The 22,367-nt window shown below is 34.1% G+C and overlaps 2 protein-coding genes across 2 annotated transcripts in view; both read left to right on the forward strand.

Annotated features, from left to right (window-relative positions):
- Positions 1-16,909, forward strand: part of LOC134692412 (sushi, nidogen and EGF-like domain-containing protein 1) — a 31,368-nt gene extending 14,459 nt beyond the window's left edge. Inside the window, exons 2-5 of the mRNA XM_063552862.1 lie at positions 2,567-2,869; positions 4,021-4,158; positions 14,052-14,208; positions 16,623-16,909. Coding sequence (XP_063408932.1) covers positions 2,567-2,869; positions 4,021-4,158; positions 14,052-14,208; positions 16,623-16,909 — 885 coding nt within the window. The remainder of the gene's footprint in view (positions 1-2,566; positions 2,870-4,020; positions 4,159-14,051; positions 14,209-16,622) is intronic.
- Positions 16,910-18,088: 1,179 nt separating this feature from the next.
- LOC134693463 (uncharacterized) lies at positions 18,089-20,660 on the forward strand. Its single transcript, XM_063554295.1, has 2 exons — positions 18,089-18,362; positions 20,110-20,660. Exons 1-2 carry the CDS (start codon positions 18,089-18,091, stop codon positions 20,658-20,660), a joined length of 825 nt encoding a protein of 274 aa, XP_063410365.1.
- The last annotated feature ends 1,707 nt before the right edge of the window (positions 20,661-22,367 follow it).

The raw sequence follows: 22,367 nt of genomic DNA on the forward strand, positions 1-22,367 counted from the left end.
CAAAATTTTCAAAAGTCGGTCAAAAATTCCCTACGGCAATACTTTTTTACCCACTAGGTGCAAATGATAGGTAAGGGTCTAAGGTCCAATGGGTCAAAGGTCCAGGTGGGACAACTCATGGTTTGCCCTCACCATGGGTCCAAAGTTAGAATTTAAAAAATTGCCTTACCTCAATTTTTAAAAGGGTGTGAAAAATTTCCTACGGCAATACTTTTTTAGTCACTAGGTGGAAATGGTAGGTAATGGGCTAGGGTCCAATGTGCCAAAAGGTCCATGTGGGACAACTCATAGTTTGTCTTCACCATAGGTCCGAACTTAGGTGTTAAGGGTCAAACATGCCTACCCCAAATTTTCAAAAGTCGGTAAAAAATTCCCTACGGCAATACTTTTTTACCAACTAGGTGCAAATGATAGGTAAGGGTCTAAGGTCCAATGGGTCAAAAGTTCCAGGTGGGACAACTCATGGTTTGTCCTCACCATGGGTCCAAAGTTAGAATTTAAAAAATTGCCTTACCTCAATTTTTAAAAGGGTTTGAAAAATTTCCTACGGCAATACTTTTTTAGCCACTAGTCGGAAATGGTAGGTAATGGACTAGGGTCCAATGGGCCAAAAGGTCCAGGTGGGACAACTCATAGTTTGTCTTCACCATAGGTCCGAACTTAGGTCTTAAGGGTCAAACATGCCTACCCCAAAATTTTCAAAAGTCGGTCAAAAATTCCCTACGGCAATACTTTTTTAGCCACTAGGTGGAAATGGTAGGTAATGGGCTAGGGTCCAATGTGCCAAAAGGTCCATGTGGGACAACTCATAGTTTGTCTTCACCATAGGTCCGAACTTAGGTCTTAAGGGTCAAACATGCCTACCCCAAATTTTCAAAAGTCGGTCAAAAATTCCCTACGGCAATACTTTTTTACCCACTAGGTGCAAATGATAGGTAAGGGTCTAAGGTCCAATGGGTCAAAAGGTCCAGGTGGGACAACTCATGGTTTGCCCTCACCATGGGTCCAAAGTTAGAATTTAAAAAATTGCCTTACCTCAATTTTTAAAAGGGTGTGAAAAATTTCCTACGGCAATACTTTTTTAGCCACTAGGTGAAAATGGTAGGTAATGGGCTAGGGTCCAATGTGCCAAAAGGTCCATGTGGGACAACTCATAGTCTGTCTTCACCATAGGTCCGAACTTAGGTCTTAAGGGTCAAACATGCCTACCCCAAATTTTCAAAAGTCGGTAAAAAATTCCCTACGGCAATACTTTTTTACCCACTAGGTGCAAATGATAGGTAAGGGTCTAAGGTCCAATGGGTCAAAAGGTCCAGGTGGGACAACTCATGGTTTGTCCTCACCATGGGGCCAAAGTTAGAATTTAAAAAATTGCCTTACCTCAATTTTTAAAAGGGTGTGAAAAATTTCCTACGGCAATACTTTTTTAGCCACTAGGTGGAAATGGTAGGTAATGGGCTAGGGTCCAATGTGCCAAAAGGTCCATGTGGGACAACTCATTGTTTGTCTTCACCATAGGTCCGAACTTAGGTCTTAAGGGTCAAACATGCCTACCCCAAATTTTCAAAAGTCGGTAAAAAATTCCCTACGGCAATACTTTTTTACCCACTAGGTGCAAATGATAGGTAAGGGTCTAAGGTCCAATTGGTCAAAAGGTCCAGGTTGGAAAATTTCACCATAGGTCCAAAGGTAGATTATTTCTATAAATTGCTAATTCATATTTCCCGTGCGCACCATACATTAAGTACAACAAATAAACCTTTCGTTTAATCAAATATGAGCGCATTCCGCTTGTTCAGAAGTAGAATTTTTGTCAAAACAAATTTGTTTGACAAAAAAATAGCAAAGCACGAGTGCAATTTTCTATTCTTGTAATGCAAAACTATTGATACTTTTTTTGGGAACTACTTGACAGGATGCCGAGACTATGGAAAGCTATTTCTTACAAAATCACAAAATTGATTTCTTATGGAAAAGTCGATGTCATGTAGCAACAATTTTGCCAGCATTTAAATAAGTGTATAGTTATTTACTATTCTTCATACACTATTTGAAATTGCGCGCAGTACGCTGTTTGGTATATGAAAAGCGAATAAAGTAATGAACAGGAAATTACATGTATTGTTAATTTGAAAAAAAAAAAACATTAAATAGTGTCTTCGGCTGCTCACTCATATATAAAAACAGATTATTCTGTGATTATATGATTGATAAAAACATTTAAAGTACGTTTGAATCTTATGCAACTTTTGGGTTTATAGACATATCTGAAAACTGGCTGCTAGCGTAGTGGCTGCTAGCGAGTGGCTGCTAGCTTGAGCCTGGTGTCTAAGTGACAATATATACATAACGCTAAATATTTTTCATTTAACAAAATTCAAGCTGACAATAAGTACATTGTATCTACTTATTTGAAAGTTGGTCATGCAACCATTCTAAGATTTTAAAGATTTTTATGACATTGCCTTCAAAAATTAAATCATGTCGGAGCTTTCCGTTTTTTTCAAAAATTACATAAGAAAGATAAATTTAAACTATGGATAAATTACAAAGATTGTATTTTTAGGTGAACACAAACGGACTTATATCGTTTTTCCAATCTATAAGATCATATACATCAGAAGCGTTTCCTAAAATAGGCGAAAGAATAGTACTTGCTCCTTTCTGGGCTGATATAAATACTGGTGGATGTGGTTCAACTTGTAGTATATGGTATAGAGAATCAACAGAGTTTGTAGACCTCATCAAAGCTACTACCGAGATCCGGTACTTTTTTCCTGTAATGAAGCAATTTAATGCAAGCTGGACGTATATTGCTACTTGGTTTAATGTGCCATTCTTCGGAGCCTCATCTTTAGGTATGAACAAGGTAAGATTCCCATTATGTACAAAGTAAAAGTACCACACAGTTAGGGGCGGAAACAATAAGATTGTTAGAATAATTGTTAAAACACAAGTTAAATAATCTTTGCTCTCAATGATTAAATGTTAATGCCCCTTCTCATAATAACAAATTGTATTCCCTTCATCTTAAACATCATTATTAAGGAAATATACTATGGAAAAACGAAGATTTATTTACAGATGAGATAAGCTTGATTGTCGAAAGGTCTCTAAAAATGAACTTCTGCCTTTTCAATGTATCGTTATTCAGCAATATTCAGCAACTGATGACTAGTTCTTGATACCACACTTTTGTGCTAGAGTTAAACAGACAAATTTAAATTATAACTAATGCTTTTTTAATGATGAGATACTAAGAAAATTATAATAGAACATAAAAGTCTTTGATTCATTCTTTGATTATTAATACTATTGATATTCACAAAATAACTCTTATATGGTTACTAGTATTTTTGATGTATTTCAATTAAGTCATAATTCGAAAACAATATTTTTTACTTTTTTGTGAAGAAATCACATTTATCTACTTGGTACAGATATAAAATCACCTAAACCTAGAGTTCTTGCAGGAAATGCTATTATCCCTTCCAAACATTCACAGTCCTAAAGGACAAGGTATGATAAGAGGCGTTTTTGGCCCCCTTCCCAAATAAGTTTATATATATATATCATTGATAGTCTTAGGATAAAAACTCTTAAAAACTGTGATTTTTTTATGTTCCGGTGAAAGAAAGGTTGCCTAGCAACGGTTTTAATAAATAGCCAAATTATCACATATGCATTGCTTTCTTATTACAAATAAGCATAATTCAAAATAGTATTGTTTGTTTAACAATAACTTGAGTTTGCAAAGGAAAAGTCACTTCAATTTCAGTTTAAAAAAATGCTTAGCAACAACCTAGCAACAAAAATTTTGCCTAGCAACGGTTCAAAAATTTGTAATATCGGCCATATGAGGTATAGATATAGCAATATTTAAAGATTTAGCTACCGTAAATGATTTTTCTTTCGTATATATGATGTCTTGCAAAATGAAATATTTGTCACTGAACATTTAGAAAGCAAGTACTAGTTTTGGAACTTATGAATTGTTTGTTGATGTTTTTTTTCCTTCAGAGAAATACGTTTCAAGCTGTTTTGATAACAGACAGCAAAAGTTCATTTGTAATTTTCAACTATAATAAGATAGAATGGACCACAGGGACGGCTAGTCAAGGCAATGCTGATACCGGACTTGATGGAATACCTGCTCAGGTATATATAGTGTTATCTGATAGAAGGTTTATACGATTAGACAAGTAAATATCATGTAGTTTTGAAAACTCTACCGGTATAGTGTACAAGATGCAGTTTAATCACGACAGCAGTGAAATAATAAAAACTAGAGGCTCTTATGAGCATGTATCGCTCACCTTGGTCTATGTGCATATTGAACAAATGACACTGATGGATTCATCACAAAATTGTGTTTTGGTGATGGTGATGTGTTTGTTAATCTTACTTTACAGGAAATTCTTGCTACTTACAAATTTCTCTAGCTGTAATAAACTCTGCCCTTTAGTTACAGAGGAAAATATTTTGTAAAAACTTACCAAAATTTACCAAATTAATGAAAATTGTTAAAAAATTACTATAAACTTAAGGCAATTGCTCTTTAATGGGTCAACTGACCATTTTGGTCATGTTGACCTATTTTTAGATCTTATTTTGCTGAACATTATTGCTGTTCACAGTTTATCTCTATCTATAATAGTATTCAAGATAATAACCAAAAACAACAAAAGTTCCTTAAAAATTACATATTGGGGGGGCAGCAACCCAACAACCAAGTCGTCCAATTCATCTTAAAATTTCATTGTAGATACATATTGAGTAGATAAACAATTTAACCCCTGTCAAATTTGCTCTAAATGCTTTGGTTTCAAAGTAATAAACCAAAATCTACAGTTTACCCCAATATTCTATATAATATTTAGCCATGGTGGCCATCTTGGTTGGTTTGGCAGGTCACCGCACACATTTTGTTAACCCATTACCCCAATGATGATTGTTCTGGAACTTATTCATCATTTGTTCTTCATTTGATCATCATTTTATATTGTGTAGTGTTTCATTGCGTACATCGCTTTATGTGCTCCAGTTTTAGGATATTATACAGGACAGTGTAGGAATCCGTGTTACTTTCCTCTCTCTTCTGAGAGACGAAAACTGACCAGCAGGCCGTGTGCACAACTGGCGACCTCAAGCAGTTGTTAACAGCACAATATAAAATTGTACAAGCCTGTACTCATTATCGCAGGCTCACAGACGAGTACTTGAAATTTCTCAAAAATACAAAAACATTAGACAGCCTTCAAGACATTGATACTTGCAAATTTTCAACGGATATCCGAATGTCTAAAGTCGACCTGGCAATTGAAACTTTGCACGAGCATCGCCTTACCTTGCCAAAAGCTTAATCAACAAAAACGAGGACATCTAATGGCAAGACTACCTCGCACAGTGGCAGCTCAAACGTCTCTGATATGTCAAGCCTAGCAAGGAGAAAGCGTGTCAAGGCAGAGTCCGCTAGATCAAAGATAGACTTTGCCGAGCAAGAAGCTGTCCTCCTATATTAAAAGCAGGAGGCCGTTTTACAGGAACAGAACATATACAGACAAACAAAAATCAAGGCCGAAATAGAACAAGAAGCCATCCGTGCAAACCAAGAGACCAAACGTAGGAAAGCCGAGGCGGAACAAGAGGCCACACATAGAAAGGCTCAAATGGAACTCGAGGCTGCTCACCTCAAAGCTAAAAAAGAACAGGAGGCAGTTCGCAGTAAAACTCAATTGGAACAGGAAGGCGCACGTGCAGTCCAAGAAAAGGTCGAACTTAAGGCCGCTAGGAACATTCTCGAAGCTTAAAGAGGCCGAGGCTCATATCCTGGAATACGACGGACCCAAGCAGTTAGCGATCTTCCTGATATATCAGCAACAAATTAATCCTACGTCGGAAATAACTAGATCTCTTCTACGCGAAGACCTATTGTTCTCCCGGCTAACAAATTTTAATGACCAGGCAGAATCCGTCCATACATGGAAGTCTAGCTTTAAAAACGTTATAGACGAATTACATGTTTCGGACTCGGAACAAATAGACTTACTTATTAAGTGGCTAGGATCAGAGTCTGGTAAACATGCCATGAGTGTTAGGGCATCAAATGCCAACAACTCTACAAGAGGCCTACAAAGGTTATGGCAAAGATTGGATTAGCGATATGGCCCCCCTAAATGTTGGAAGCCTCTCTCATTGACAAATTCCAAATATTGACAAATAAGGACAACGCATGTCTTTATGAACTGCCTTACATTCTATCAGAAAAAGAATACCACAAGGAAAAACCAAAGCTGGGATGGCTGCAAGCTTATTTTGATTTACCGACCGGAATAAACCCTGTTATTGAAAAACTACCCTATGGACTTCAGGAAAATTGGATTACAAGGCTAGGTCGTCTAGAAACAAATCTAACCACGACGTTGCCTTTCCTCCTTTTTCAGGGTTATCTGCATTTATCAGTGAAATTAGTAGAATTAAACACGAACGATCCTGGATTCATTTTTGGATCGAGAGTCACACCAAGTACAAAAGGTGCTGCGCCAAGGTTCACACCTCATCCTAGAACCATAATCAACGTTCACAAGACAGCGGTCGAACAACGATCTGGAGAGACTGCACAGCAACAAAATCTGTGCATAACACAAACAAAACCGAACATTCGCTAAATGGATGTCGCGGGTTCAGAGCTAAAACTATGGGGGAACGCAAAGAACTGTTGAGGCAAAACAATCTTTGTTACAAATGCTGTGATTCGACTATGCACAGAAGTCGTGATTGCAACGCAAGTATCAGTTACAATGAATGCGGATACAAACAACACACCATCGCATTACACACAAATCGAGTGTATCAACCCAAATGTGCACCGCCTTCACCACCTAGATCAGTCGACGGCGGGAAGCAACTTGAGTTAGCTGAGACCAAGCTAACCTCTGTTCGTTCAGCTTACACAGATATCTCCAAAGACGGCAACAGTAGTAAAATCTTGTGCCAAGATACTTCCTGTGAATGTCTTTCACAAAAATAACCAGGACAACGTAATTCGCATGTATGCGATTATTGACGACCAAAGCAACTTGTCTCTCGTGGTTCCTGAATTCTCCAGAAACAACACTATAAATGTGATATCCACATGCTCCGGCAGCAAGGTTACTTCCGGTATTCGAGGAAAGGGCTTTGTCGTGAAGTCTGTACAAGACAATACTAGATTGAATCTGCCTGAACTGATTGTATGCAATAACATTCACAATAATCGGAACGAAATTGCTACACCTGAGGATATATTACAATATCAACACTTGCAAGAACTACAAAAACATATTCTCCCGATTGATGGAAAATGCAAAATCCTATTGCTCATTAAAAGAGACCTTATAGAGGCACATCATGAGATTGATCTACGTCTAGGACCATCAAAGGCTCTATTTGCGCAAAAGTTGAACCTGGGTTAGATTATCGTTGGAGAAATAAGCTCCGAGAAGCAACATATTCACCTTGAACTCACTACAAAGGAAACAAATCCAACTTGCAGTGTTGTGAAACCACAGACAAAGAAATTATCATTTGTTAGTTTGTCTAAGTATATGATAAATGCATTTATCAAATACTTAGACTTAATAACATGATATTTTCTGTATGATAATTGCATTAAATTAACGTAAAATCCATATTTTTTGAATTGGTGCTTAGCGGGCTCAATGCTACGTTTTCAGTGAAAAACATTAATTTACAAAGTAGAGTACAAAACAATTCTTTAAATATTGCAAAGAATTTTGTGTAAAATAATAAATAAAAAACAAACAAACAAAAAAAACCGAAACAAATTATCAAATAAATGCATTTTTCAATCATATTTTAGTAAGTTACTTTAAAAAAAGTTAACAGTAAACAGTGTTCATTAGGTATATTGTTGAATTATTTTTTAGATCACCCGTCTCGAAGGGCCAAATGAGCTTTTCAAATCACTTTGCGTCCGTTGTCGTTAACTTTTACAAAAATCTTCTCCTCTGAAACTACTGGACCAAAATAAACCAAACTTAGCCACAATCATTATTGGGGTATGTAGTTTAAAAAATGTGTCCGATGACCCAGCATACCAACCAAGATGGCCGCCATGGCTAAAAATAGAACATAGGGGTAAAATTGAGTTTTTGGCTTATTTCTAAAAACCAAAGCATTTAGAGCAAATCTGACACGGGGTAAATTGTGTATCAGGTCAAGATCTATCTGCCCTGAAATTTTCAGATGAATCAGATAACCCGTTGTTGGGTTGCTGCCCCTGAATTGGTACTTTTAAGGAAATATTACAGTTTTTGGTTATTATCTTGAATATTATTATACATGTAGATAGAGATAAACTGTAAACAGCAATAATGTTCAGCAAAGTACGATTTACAAGTAACTAAATGGTCAGTCGACCTCTTTAGGAGTAATTGCCCTTTATAGTCAATTTTTAACCATTTTTCGTAAATCTTAGTAATCTTTTACATCCAAAAATCTTCTCCTATTAAACTACCGGACCAAATTAATCCAAACTTGGCCACAATCATCTATGGGGTATTTAGTTTGAAAAATGTTTCCAGTGACCCGCCATCTTACCAAGATGGCCGCCACTGCTAAAAATAGAACATAGGGGTAAAATGCAGTTTTTGGCTTATAACTCAAAACCAAAGCTTTAAAAGCAAATCTGACATAGGTTAAATTGTTTATCAGGTCAAGATCTATCTGCCCTGAAATTTTCAGATGAACCTATTGTTGGGTTGCTGCCTCTAAATTGGTAATTTTAAGGACATTTTGCTGTTTTTGGTTATTATCTTGAATATTATTATAGATAGAGATAAACTGTAGACAGCAATAATGTTCAGCAAAGAAAGATTTACAAATAAGTCAAATGAGCGAAATGGTTAATTCAGGAGTTATTGCCCTTTATAGTGAATTTTTAACCATTTTCCGTAAATCTTGGTAATCTTTTACAAAATTCTTTGCCTCTGAAACTCCTGGGCCAAATTAATCCAAACTTGGCCACAATCATTTTTAGGGTATCTTATTTAAAAAAATGTGTCCGTTGACCCGGCCATCCTTCCAAGATGGCCGCCATGGCTAAAAATAGAACAAAGGGGTAAAATGCAGTTTTTGGTTTACAACTCAAACTAAAGCATTTAGAGCAAATCTGAAAGGTGTAAAATTGTTTATCAGGTCAAGATCTATCTGCCCTGAAATTTTCAGATGAATCGAACAACCCGTTGGTGGGTTGCTGCCCTTTAATTGGTAATTTTAAGGAAATTTTGCTGTTTTTTTGTAATTATCATGAATATTATTATAGATAGTGATAAACTGTAAACAGCTATAATGTTCAGCAAAGTAAGATTTACAAATAAGTCAACATGACCGAAATGGTCAATTGAACCCCTAAGGAGTTATTGTCCCTTATAGTCAATTTTAACAATTTTCATAAAAAAAAAATGTAAATTTTTACCAATATTCTCCACTGAAACTCCTGGTCCAAGTTCATTATAGAGATAATTGTAAGCAGCAAGAATGTTCAGTAAAGTAAGATGTACAAACTCGTCACCATCACCAAAACACAATTTTGTTATGAATCCATCTGCTTCCTTTGTTTAATATTCACATAGACCAAGGTGAGCGACACATTCTCTTAAGAGCCTCTAGTTTTTTGTCGATTCGTCCATATACAAATATTTTTCTTCTCTGTTGATGCATATGATAGAAAGATTTCATATCGAATGAAATAAGTTTGGAGTCCGACGTCCGTGAACTTTTCACTTTTTGAACTTCTATTTGAGATCTGGAAACCACGTAAAAGGATCAATATATGAGACTAACTGTTATTTTTATCCATTGTTGAAGCATATGATAAAAAGATCATAACATGTCATTTTTCATATCGCATGTATTATCAATCCTCAGGAAATATCAGTCCTCGAGACATGCGGCTGATATTGAACATAGGGCTGGTAATACATACGATATGAAAAATGCCATGTAATAATCTGATATAATTCCGCTGATAATTATATAGACAATAACTGTCAAGTGTCTTTATATGGTTATATTTATAAATTGACTGTTTACAAATTTTTGATTTTTTTTAAATACTAAGGCCTTTTTCCTCAGGCATATATTACCTTAGCTGTGTTTGGCATTTTTTTTTAGGAATTTTGATCCTCAATGCTCCTCAACTTCGTACTTTATTTGGCTTTTTAACCTTTTTTGGATTGAAGCGTCACTGATGAGTCTTTTGAAGACGAAACGCGAGTTTGACGTATTTACTAAATTTATTCCTGGTATCTATGATGAGTTTATCTTTAAATCTCAGCTGTATTTGTACAAAATGCACGAGGCTAGGAAACAAGTAGTATGCGAGCTTTTACACCTGTTTCGGGCCGAGTACAAATACAGCTGATATTTAAAGACACTTAACAGTTATTGTCTTTATCCTGCAATTAATTCTGTTTATTATTTCTGTTTTGAAAGACACAAAAACACATGTTTTGCATTTATTTTCGATTTGCAATCCCTTGAGGCCCGTGTAGAAATCAGTTATCACACATTCAGCTGAAGATGGGTTCGCAAAAAAAGAATCTCAAATGGTCAACAATAATACATCGTTCTAGGTGAATAATTATATATTTTAACATAACAACTTATTTCAACAGTAAAAACAAATAGCAAAACATTGTCCAATTGAAACAGGAGTGTACGAGTTGTCCTACGCTTCAGACTCGACATTCACTAAACATGCATGCTGAAATTGAAGTGGTTGTTTTTGGTTAATAAATAATTAATGCAAGCTATACTTTATTGAAGTTATAACATGGGTAGTCATTATATTCGTGATTATTTTTGCCAGAGCGAGAGTGAGGGCTAAAATTACACGAATATGATGCCTATCCATGTTAAAACTAAAATAAAGTATAGCTTGCATCAACTATGTCGATTCTGATTAGAACAATTCAGGTTAATTTCTATGTACGATGTGTATAGATGTAGACCGTTTGAGTAGGCTCCATGAACCTCCTTTTATTTTGTTTTTTAACAAGCAAATGACTGGCAATGTGATTTTTCAGGGGGAGCAGTTTTGAATAGCCAGCATGGACGGTTGTCGTATCTTGGTCAAATATGTCAATTTCGAAGTGTAACATGTTACAGTCATAATAAATGAATTAGTATCAATATGTTCATAATTTAAGAGGTTGGAAATGTTTTAATTTAATCGAATATATTAAATGCATGCCAATTTGATAAAATCATTCTTCTGTACGAGTCAATATACGCAACAACAAAAATTTTGGATTTAGAGCATGTGCTTATTCATAAAGCGAATGAAGCAAGTCTTCAAGTTTTGAAATCGATAGTTGTCTTCTAGAAAAGACTGCTGTTTTATTTGTGTATGTTATCAGAAAATTGGTGTGATTCTTATTGCTCTAAAGAAATGTCTGAAACCAAACAGAACGTATAAAAGTAATCGTTAAATCGCAATTAATACGTCATAGGAATGCGACCGCAATACACATTCTGAGGTCATGCAGGTTCATAAAATACTCAGTCCGGCAGTGGGCGGAGATTTAAAGTGATATCTGTATCGTATACAGATACAGTAAAGTGATATTTGTTGGGCTGTATCTGTATATGAGAACACCTACTTGCAGAATAAAAGTTATAACATGGCATTTTCATATTGGCCGTGGTATCTGCCCTAGACTCCCATATCAAGCCAGAGGGCTTTAGCCCAAATGGCTTGATATGGGTTGTGGGATGATACCACGGCCAATATGGAAAATGACATTTTTAAATTAGTCTATTTATCACATATTTGAAAGCTGGAAGGTAAAAGAAGAAGCATATAGCAAACTATGTTTAATATTTTTGACAAAAAATCAAAAATCATTTGAAGAAAAAATTAGTAAAGAAAGTTTGGTGAAAAGTTTAACAAACAATTAACATATCATTTCTCAGCAATATAAATATTAAGCGTTTTATTTACAATTGATGCTGAGGAAGAATACACTTATTGCTATTTTGAAATATGTTATGCTTGACCCGATAACGTTTGACCTTTCGATAGCATTCCGGCAATACTCGGTAAATTCCGGAAAATATACCTGGATGGTCCATTTTAAGTGAAAAACATTACAATTAAAGTAACGAAAGAGGATAATATATAATGTAGCATGCACAAAAAATAATTACAAATTGATGCAATAAACGATTTTTATAAGTTTCAATCATAATTTAGAAAGTTACCTTTCAAATGTTAACTTTTCCTAACAAACCTGAGTCGTCCCTCAGGTTGCCCTTAAACAATATGCATACAATTTCAGTAGTAATGGACGTCGTACTAAACTCCGAACTATTCACAAGAAACTGAAATTAAAGATCATGCCAGACTAACAATTGCGGCGGGGTTAAACATATTTTTGAGATCTAAACCCGCCCCCTATACCTCTAGAAAAACAAACGCACAAGAATACGCACAGTAAAACTCAGTTAAAGAGAAGTCCGAGTCCTATGTCAGAATATGAAACAATGGAAAATTAGCAAAATGACAATACTACAAAATAAAAAAAGACGAATATCAGTTACTCACATGCCAAGTCCAGACCTCAATTAAACTGATTGAAATATTCTGTATTCATCAAATGAATATCAGGCACACTCACTCCTGTTAGGGGTTTAGTATTACATCATTATGAAATATATGAGAACATAACCCGTGTCATGCCCACAATTAGTTTAAGAATAAATATGTTTAATTCCGATGCGAAGACCCTATAAAAGAGAGACACAAGATACTCAAGGAACATTCAGACTCATAAATCGAAAATCAATGACAATCATGGCTAAAAATAAAATGGACAAACAGACAAACAAAAGCACACATGACACAACATGCAAAACTAAAGAATAAGCAACACGAACTCCACCAAAAAGTAGGGGTGAGTTCAGGTGCTCCGGAAGGGTAAGTATATCCTGCTCCACATGTGGCTACCGTCGTGTTGCTTATGTGATAACAAATCCGGTAAATAGTCTTATTCGGTAAATCACAATCATGAAAGGGATTGTAGTTACGACGTAAGGAACCTATCCGATATCATTAGTGAAACGGTTATTCCATAACGGTCAACCAACTCGTGATGGCGTCCTTAAAATTAACGAAGGGATGATTTCAACTTCACCACTTGGAACTCTTGGTTGAAAAGCTTCATTGTGAGCAGCAACCCTCTATCAAGAAAACCATGATAAGGAAATGCAAGCACGGGAATATCGTATCAATTGGGAGATATTTACCCCGTATGCATGTGCTGCTGGAATTTTGCTTCTTAGAAATGGAAAGTTCACAATTGGAAAGCTGAAGTCGTCTCTTTTGTTGTAAAGTTTGTTTTTAACCGACCCTCAAGTCGAGTCGGATAAGTGAATCAATATTCAACCCAAAATATGCAATATTTAATGACCTGACAACAGTATCGTAACTATATTCCTTCTTAATAAGTCTGCTTAAAGGTTTTGTTAGCTTTTGAGGTGAATACTGACATTTTTGTGCTTTGTAAAAATATTACCACAAAAGATTTGATGTGAAATACGTTCATTATGTTTTTTTTTATTTTTTTCTTAATCCTCAATATATTAAAAATATCATGCTGCATTTCCTTTGTTGAGTTGTACGATGGCAAGATTTCATATCGGAGATACTATATTTGGCGTCCGACTTCTAAAGTGAGAACCACTAAAAGGACCAATAATAGTATACAGTTATTTTTCTCCATTGTTGAAGCATAGAATAATATTAGATCATTACATGCATTTTTTTTTTATATCAGATGTATTGTCAACCCTCGAGCCTTCGGCTCTTGGTCTGATCATACATCTGATATCAAAATGTCATGTAATAATCTTATATTATCACATGGTACTTTCTTTTGTATGATTTTTTTTTTCAGGAAGAACACATTGTAATATAGGTTGAAAATATATTTTAAAGTTATCAAATCCTATTATTCTAATTGCATTTTTTTTAATTTTTATTGCAGGTCGGTTTTAATATGGGTGACGAAATTCACTATTATTCTGTAGAAGGGTCACGAAAATCCGAAATTATCAATTTACCTAATCTATCAAACGTCAAATATCCAGGAAAATTTATATTCCGGGTAGATTTGCCAGACATAGAATCTGCACCAACACCAGGTACTGTGGATTCATTATTTTTCGTTCGATACTTATTTTCGTGCATTTCGTTGGTACATGTTAACCACGAAATTAGATTTTCACCGAATAAGATATTTTCCATACAATTGAATGCAGACTCTGTCATAACCACGAAATTAAATATCCAAGATATGTAAGTTTTCTATTATCCACGAACATTAATACCAACAAAAATATCTACAGTATTAAACGGAGACTATACTTTTTCAGACGATAGAACACATCACGTCATTGTGTTCTTTTGCTATGGTTGTTGTTTGTCATAACATTTGTTTGTTTCTAGAGTGGAGTGAGAAAGATGGTAAAACACTGCTGTACCCCTATTATTGACATTTTTACCTATTGTGTCTGTTTGATTTGATCACACGTCGTTAGTTTTAACATATTAAAATGTTGTTTATAGTGGATTGGGAAACAAGTTATTGCAACTTATATTTATCCCTTTCCACTTTGCAGGTGCGAGTGTTTCCTTGTAGCACCAATAGCCTACTCTTTTTTTTTTCAAAAACTACGAGTGTGTCTTTAACGTGCCAGAGATATGGTTTCTCAAAACACGGGTCAGCCATTTATCGTCCCCTTCCTCAGCATATTATACCTAGCAATAGACTGTAAAGATGACTGTAACCAACTACAAAAAGATATAGATATTTTGATTGACTGGGCATCTAAATGGCAGATGAAATTTAATGCTTCAAAATGTTATGTTTTAAGAATAACCAACAAGAAAAAACCTATATTACATAACTATCATATGCATGGCCAAGTTTTAGAAAATGTAAGCCAAAACCCATATTTAGGAGTTCAGTTTACCAACAATCTGAAATGGGATATACACATCAATAACATCACGGGAAAAGCAAATAAATCATTAGGCTTTCTGAGGAGAAACATCGGCAAATTCCCGGGAAATTAAGAAAAGAGCATATCAAGCCATTGTCAGACCAAACGTTGAATATGCAAGCAGTGCATGGGATTCATATCAAGAAAACCACATCAAACAGATAGAAATGGTGCAAAAAGGATCAGCACGTTTCATCAAACATCAATACAGCAGAGAACCTGGGTCAGTTACTAGTCTACTGAAGGAACTAAAACTACCATCATTAGAAATAAGACGGAACATAAAAAAGGCTTTGCTTGTTTCACAAAGCTTTATATAAAAAGATAGCCATAAATATTCCAGATTATGTAGAACAACAAGGCAGAACTACACGGCAATACCACCGAATCAAATTTAGAAATTTTCAAATTTCATCAAACACCTACAAATACAGCTTATTTCCACGTACCATTAAAGATTGGAATACTCTACCAATAAGACTGTTAAATATAGAAGATGCAGAGGCATTCAAGAACAGTCTCACATCTTATTTAACAGAGTAGTCACGCAACAAACATTTGATTTTAATTTCACATGTAAATATGTTTTTAATGAGCACCATATTGAATGACCAAATTAGTACTTGCGTGATGGGTCTTAGACCCTTTGCATTTCAACGATATAGATGTAGATGTAGACAATGATCGTTTCCTCAGGACTATTCTCGCAAATGGTGTCAAGGGAGAACCAAAAACTTCTGTACCTGAAATTGTCTCCCCGGGGCAGGAATCGATCAGAAACCCTTGTGTTAGTAGTCCAATGTTCTAACCACTTCACCACGGCTCATACATCGTTGTCAATATAATGTAATTACTAATTGTTTTCTGTTGCTACATATGTTTATAGTCGAGCGAAAAAACATATATTTTGAAGTCGTTAAGACTTTCCTACAAGAGTAAGTTATTCATTTTCAGAATTGTCCTAGCCCACTCCCTCACAGAAAACTAAATTGGCCTCCCCTAAGTTGCTAGTTAAGAATTAAGTTATACAAAAAAGAACTAGTTTAAAGTGTGTCGAATTGTGATCATTAGCTCAAATAAATAGCAAGACTATGTTATGCCACCTAGTAAATTTTAGCCTACAATAATTTAGTTTTGGATGTAACGCTTCTTCTGATTGACTGACGTTATTTTGTTATGATCCCATAGACATAATTTAGTCATGTGACCGTGACGTCACCAACATTTTTTCATGGTTTTCTACGATTTAAAATGGAATTTAGAATTAAATAAAAAGCACTGACTGTAATATTTTTTCTGTCTATTCGAAATGACATGAAAAATGTGGTGGACACTGTTGAATAACCCGCTACGCGCGCTATTCAGTGTGCACCAATTTTTTGTATGTTATTTCTTCATAGACAGAAAAAAATATTACAGTTATTCCTTAAATAAAGCAAGTTATTTCTATAAGTTAATTCTTCAACAAACAATGAAGCAACAGCTGTCCAAGAAACGTATCTACCAAATAGATGCGAATATTTGTTATACGTGTCCTCTTTTTCTTTTTCTAGATGCTGATCAATGCTTTCTCAAGGCAGCGGACATTCTACTCGTTGTGGATTTATCCCTCAGTATAGACATAAATAATTTGAAAAGCTTAATATCTGATTTAATATCAAAGTTGCCAATTAATGCTATGGAATGTCAGATTGCAATGAAATCTTTTTCAACATCAGCAAAAACAGAATTTCGTTTTAAAGACCATAAAACCAATTCTGAAATCCTTGCACACATTGCAAAAATGAGCACGGTCAAAGGTGTTTCAAATCTAGAGGATGCATTGAGTTTTACTATGTAAGTTTGTATAGTGTGTAAATAAAACGGTAAATATATTTGCAATGCATTCATAATTATATGGGTTGAGTCCATGTTAATCATTCATTTTTTTTATTTTGAGAGTAGTCGATGAAGATTAACGAAATTTGTTTACTCTAGCAATTTAATTTGATCGATATTATTTGTTGTTCATTTAAGCCCGTTTTGACTGTGCTTTCATTTAAATGAAATACACAGAAATGATAAAATTTTCAATATCTATTTCGAACTAAAGACTTGTTTATTATATGTTAAATATCAATTGTATCTTAGACGTCAAAGAAACAAAGTTTTATATAAAGTCAACAGTAGTATCGCGGTGTTCAAAAGTCATAAATCGATTGAGAGAAAACAAATCCGGGTTACAACCATAACCGAGAGAAACACATCAACTATAAGATGAAAACAAAGGAACAACAGGAACATCGAAGTGTTTATCAGTATTAATATGATTAATAATATAAAATGATGAAAATATGTGGTATGATTGTTTTTGAGAACTACTACCCGCCACAGAGTCCAAAGAGCTAATATACAGAAGGTATGAACAAACGTCACAATAATTTGATATAGTAATTTCTATAGCTATTTGGTTTTAAATTTTACTTTCTAGCATCAATGTTAACCAAGCACATTTAACATTTATTTGATCAAATGATTCAAGCTCATATAAGATAATTGAACTCGATATATGCCGTCACATCATACTGACGTTATATTTGTGATCTAGCTATCGACCAATTACGAGGTTTATTCTCAGGAATAATATTTAAAAGTGAAACATGAAAGAACTTTGAAAAAATCAATTGTCACGTTTATGGATACATTTATAGTATTCTATATTTCGTATTTGTTTCACAATAATGAAAGTTTCAAGTGGAATTATCGTTTGTCATTGATAATTCCACTTGAAATCTTAATTTTATTGTAACGATATTTGTGAAGATACTGTAAATATAATTTGTATCTTAGCCCAAGGCGTATACTGACTATAATTTTGTTGTTTATCCAATATCGTACATGTACCCGTTAAATGATGAGCATCGGCGTGTATCTTGTACTGACCAATAATCCCCCTGAATAAATATGTGTGACTGAACCATGGCACTGCATTATAATGTTAAATACAAATATTTTTTTTCATTTTCTTATTGAAAGGCAAATGTTCTCTTATAACGACGGTTCCAGATTGTATGCAACTCGATTTGTAATCATATTCACTGATGGTTTGATGGCTGCAAGTAGAGAACTTAAAACTCAAGCAGATCATTTACGAAGTTTTTCAAATATGATTGTTGCTACTGTTGGTGTTGGTTCTTCCGTAAAACATGATCATCTTGAACTTATTTCTTCAGACTTCAACTCAGTTCTTCGCCCAGCAGCAAATAGCTTTTGGAAATATCTGCAATCGTCCCTGGCTGTTCCTGCATGTCTTGGTTAGTATCATAAATTGACATTGTTTTCCTAACATTTATATTAGGTTGTAAATATACTTCATATCTTCCAATTGTATGTGCATGCGTCTGTTATATTTGTTGTACTGATGTTAACACATCAAATAAGTATTGAGTTTCAATGATAAACTTAAATTATACTCAATAAGGTCATGCCGAATTAACAGAAATGCACCTTATGCTCATTTCGAAAAAGGGCACAAAACATTTTGTAATTTTCTAAATGTTTAAACACCACAGAGTTGTAGAAGTTTTCTTATACTTAAATATTTGTCTAACAACTATGCTCAAATGTTTATAGCGTATATAAAGAATCCATGAAAACAATATCAATTTTTCCTTTCAAATCGCTATTATAAAAGTTTATTTTAGGATCTACGAAATCCACCAGTCAACTAGTCATGTTATATATAATTGTGTATACTTTTGTTATATTTTGGTATTATTAAATGAAAAAAATTAGGGATGGCAACGAGTACTCGAGTACTCGGGTACTCGCTCGGAAGACCGAGTACTCGAGTACTGTTTTAGTACTCGGATACTCGTTTGCTTTTTATACATCTTGATATAGTTCTCTTCACATTTCCACTCAATTTTAGTTCTGTTGAAATTTCTCCTTCGTAATACTCAATAAAATAAGTTAATAACATAACTATGTTTATCCTAAGGATACTATCTGTTATAGTAGTACCAGCAACGTCCTTTCCTTTCGAGGGAATATTTTCATGTGCACTCCTTGTAACAAAAAAATAGAGAGTTTAACAGTCTTTCGTCTGAAATTGTTGACCAGATCATATTTTCAAACGAACACAAAATCAAAGTAACCTGCGGGGAACCCTACACAACTGATTGAGACATTTTTAACGGTGTTTGTACACGGATCAACACTTTCATGGATTAATAATTTACTCATCACAAGCCGTAAAAACTTACCTTTGTTTGTTAATCAAGACTTCTGATTGGTATGAGATGTATATTTAAATTAATTTAATTAATCCCTTTTTAAAGCTTAACTATAATTGTTTAATTTACAATTTAGAGATATGCGAAAGTATGAGAGCGACATTCAACCACAAAAGTTGAAAATAAACTAACAACGTCATGGCTAAAGAAAATCAGACAAACGATAGTGCAAAAAAAAACCCACAGAAAAAGTAATACTGAGCAACACGAAAAAGCACAAGTAATTTGAAGTCCAATATCATAATTGTTGATGACAAATTTTAAATAGACAAGTCGTGTTATAAAAAATACCAACTCCTCAGAACAGATGCTAAATATATTGTCTACTTTGTCGGACATAAAATGCAAATATTTTTGATTTTTACTTATAAAATATTTTGATTTTATTGAAATTTGTTTCATAAACACGTAAACAAACAATAATTGCTATTATGATAGGTTTTTTGTAAAAACGGCAGTCGTTTATTTATTGTTTCATTGACACAAAAAACAGAGGAGCAAGCTATGTTTGTAGTACGTTTGTATTTCGTCAATGTGTTTATGAAAGGTAATAACAAAAGCACTGCATCCCACCTAAACATCTAACTTAAAAACTTTTCAATAGACGTTTAAGATTCATCCGAGTACTTGCGAGTACTCGAGTATTATGACCGAGTATCCGAGTATTAAATTTCAGATCTTTTGACATCCCTAAAAAAAATACATGGTACGAACCCTTTAAATCAAATGTGTATTTGACACTAAGAATAGGGTTTCTACGTTTTAGCTTGTAAAGTGGATTTTGGTGGTGAAATACGCATTCTGCTTGAGAATTCAGGATCCCTAACACATGAAGTCTTCAAAGAAGGTAGACAGTTCATTTATACTTTGATCGAAAAACTCACGTCTATTAATTTAACGAATGTAAATGGATCAGTGGATATATTCAGTGATGAAGTAACAGAGACAATTCCGCTTCAAAATATTTCTGGAATAGACTATAAACTTGGAGGACTTTCCATTGTTGAACATACTGAGAAAAAGGTCAACCAATCATTGCTGTTACAGCACATCAAAGATATTGGGATGACGTCATCGTCCACCAGTTTTATTATATTTATATCGAATGGCGTCTTCCTTGATTCTCATTTAATACAAACACTAAAACACTCAGTAAATGAGAAATCAATCATAGTATCTGTAGGAATTGGTGAAGACACTAATTGGGACAATGTAGAAGATTTGGCAACCTATGGCTATTTTGTATTCTCTAGTGACGATGCACATCTTCTAGCACGTTATTTGAACAAAGAAATGACAACAACGACATGCACATAGATTACAGTTAGCTCATTCATTACAGAGATTCGACTATTACAATCCAAACGATCTTTATGATTTATGATTATGTGATGATTCTGAATGTTTCAATGTAAATTGATGAAGTTGACTTAGTTTTAATTTTTCTATTATATAGAAATAAGATGTGGTATTAGTAGTTATCAAAGGTACCAGGATTATAATTTAGTACGCCAGAGGCGTGTTTCGTCTACACAAGACTCATCAGTGACGCTCAAATCAAAATATTTATAAAACCAAACAAGTACAAAATTGAAGAGCATTGAGGATCCAAAATTCTAAAAAGTTATGCCAAATACGTTTAAGGTAATCTATGCCTGGATAACAAAATCGTTAGTTTTTCGAAAATTTCAAAGTTTTGTTAACAGGAAATTTATAAAAATGACCACATTATTGATATTCATGTCAACATCGAAGTGTTGACTATTGGGCTGGTAATACCTTCTGGGACGAAACGTCCACCAGCAGTGGCATCGACCCAGTGGTGTTAATAGTTATCAAAGGTATCAGGATTATAAGTGTATGGTTGTTAATAAAACGTTCTCCACAAGAGACATAATTTCATAGAAGTTTGCAACCATAGGGTACAATTTGGCCTTCAACAATGATCAAAAGTATATAACATTGTCATCTATAATAGTTACACACTGTGTTTTGTAATAGTAAGTCCTATTTTTGTAGTTCCTTTTTGCGTCTTCTGTAATACAGACATCATAGATTTTTCATTATGATAGAACAAACTCTTATTAATCTGCTGTTGCTTTTCCAGCGATGTAAAAACATGGAAGTATCAAGTACTATAAAATACTTTTTACTCTGCCCAAAGTCGTGAATCTTGTGGTTAGTTAACTTTTGTCTTGTATTTTCAGTAACTTTTCTAGCCTTTTTTCAATTTTGTGTGAAGGGAACTCGTTTTTCTTTTTAATTTACATATTCAACACTTATCTCTTATAAAAGGTCACAATAAGCTGGTTTTCGAGATAACTTTTGTTGGTTTTAAATTGATAAGAAGCTGTATCATTGGTTCGTTACAATATGTATTCTAACACCACATTAGTATGAAATGGCCTGATTTACCAATAAGTAATTTGAACAATAGCAGTCCCTAAAGAAATTTAATTAATAAAAACTATTATTATTTTTATTGATCAAAAACTAAAATTCTTTGCTTTAGTAAAAGCATTTACTACAATATACTGTGGTATCATCTTATTGTTGTCTGCAAATAAAAAAAAAGATAATTTTGAAATCTAAATTAAATATCGAATTAAGTGCGTTTTCAACAACAAAAAAATTGGGGTCAAGACAACAATAAAATAGACATCCTTGAACTTGACTGTACAAATGATTTGTTATTGCCTCATAGTAATTCATTAATCTTTTTATATTAACAAGACTGTACCAACGACGAAACCCATCATTTTGGCTATCAGAAGAATATTTGGCAGAATTCATAATGTTAAATGTTAATGATATGTAATTTATTATGAGAACAATATTTCTCATAGTAAACATTCTCTGGAAATAGTCAATAACTTGGAGAACTATAGTAGTCCACTAGAAAATATTTAAGTATTGTATTTTAGGAATTTTCACATAGAATGAGTAGAGTTATCTTTCTTTTTACGAATTATTTGTATTTGTATTGCAGTGTCATTAATTTAAAAAGAATATACATTATATCAC

The sequence above is a fragment of the Mytilus trossulus genome, chromosome 12 (genome assembly GCF_036588685.1).
Source record: "Mytilus trossulus isolate FHL-02 chromosome 12, PNRI_Mtr1.1.1.hap1, whole genome shotgun sequence".
NCBI classification, from domain to species: domain Eukaryota; kingdom Metazoa; phylum Mollusca; class Bivalvia; order Mytilida; family Mytilidae; genus Mytilus; species Mytilus trossulus.

What these genes read in the sequence shown, in the direction of transcription:
- LOC134693463 (XM_063554295.1), top strand. Translation starts at nt 18,089, where the DNA reads ATGTTCTCTTATAACGACGGTTCCAGATTGTATGCAACTCGATTTGTA. An exon ending in GGCTGTTCCTGCATGTCTTG is followed by an intron (nt 18,363 to 20,109) that starts GTTAGTATCATA and finishes TCTACGTTTTAG; the next exon opens with CTTGTAAAGTGGATTTTGGT.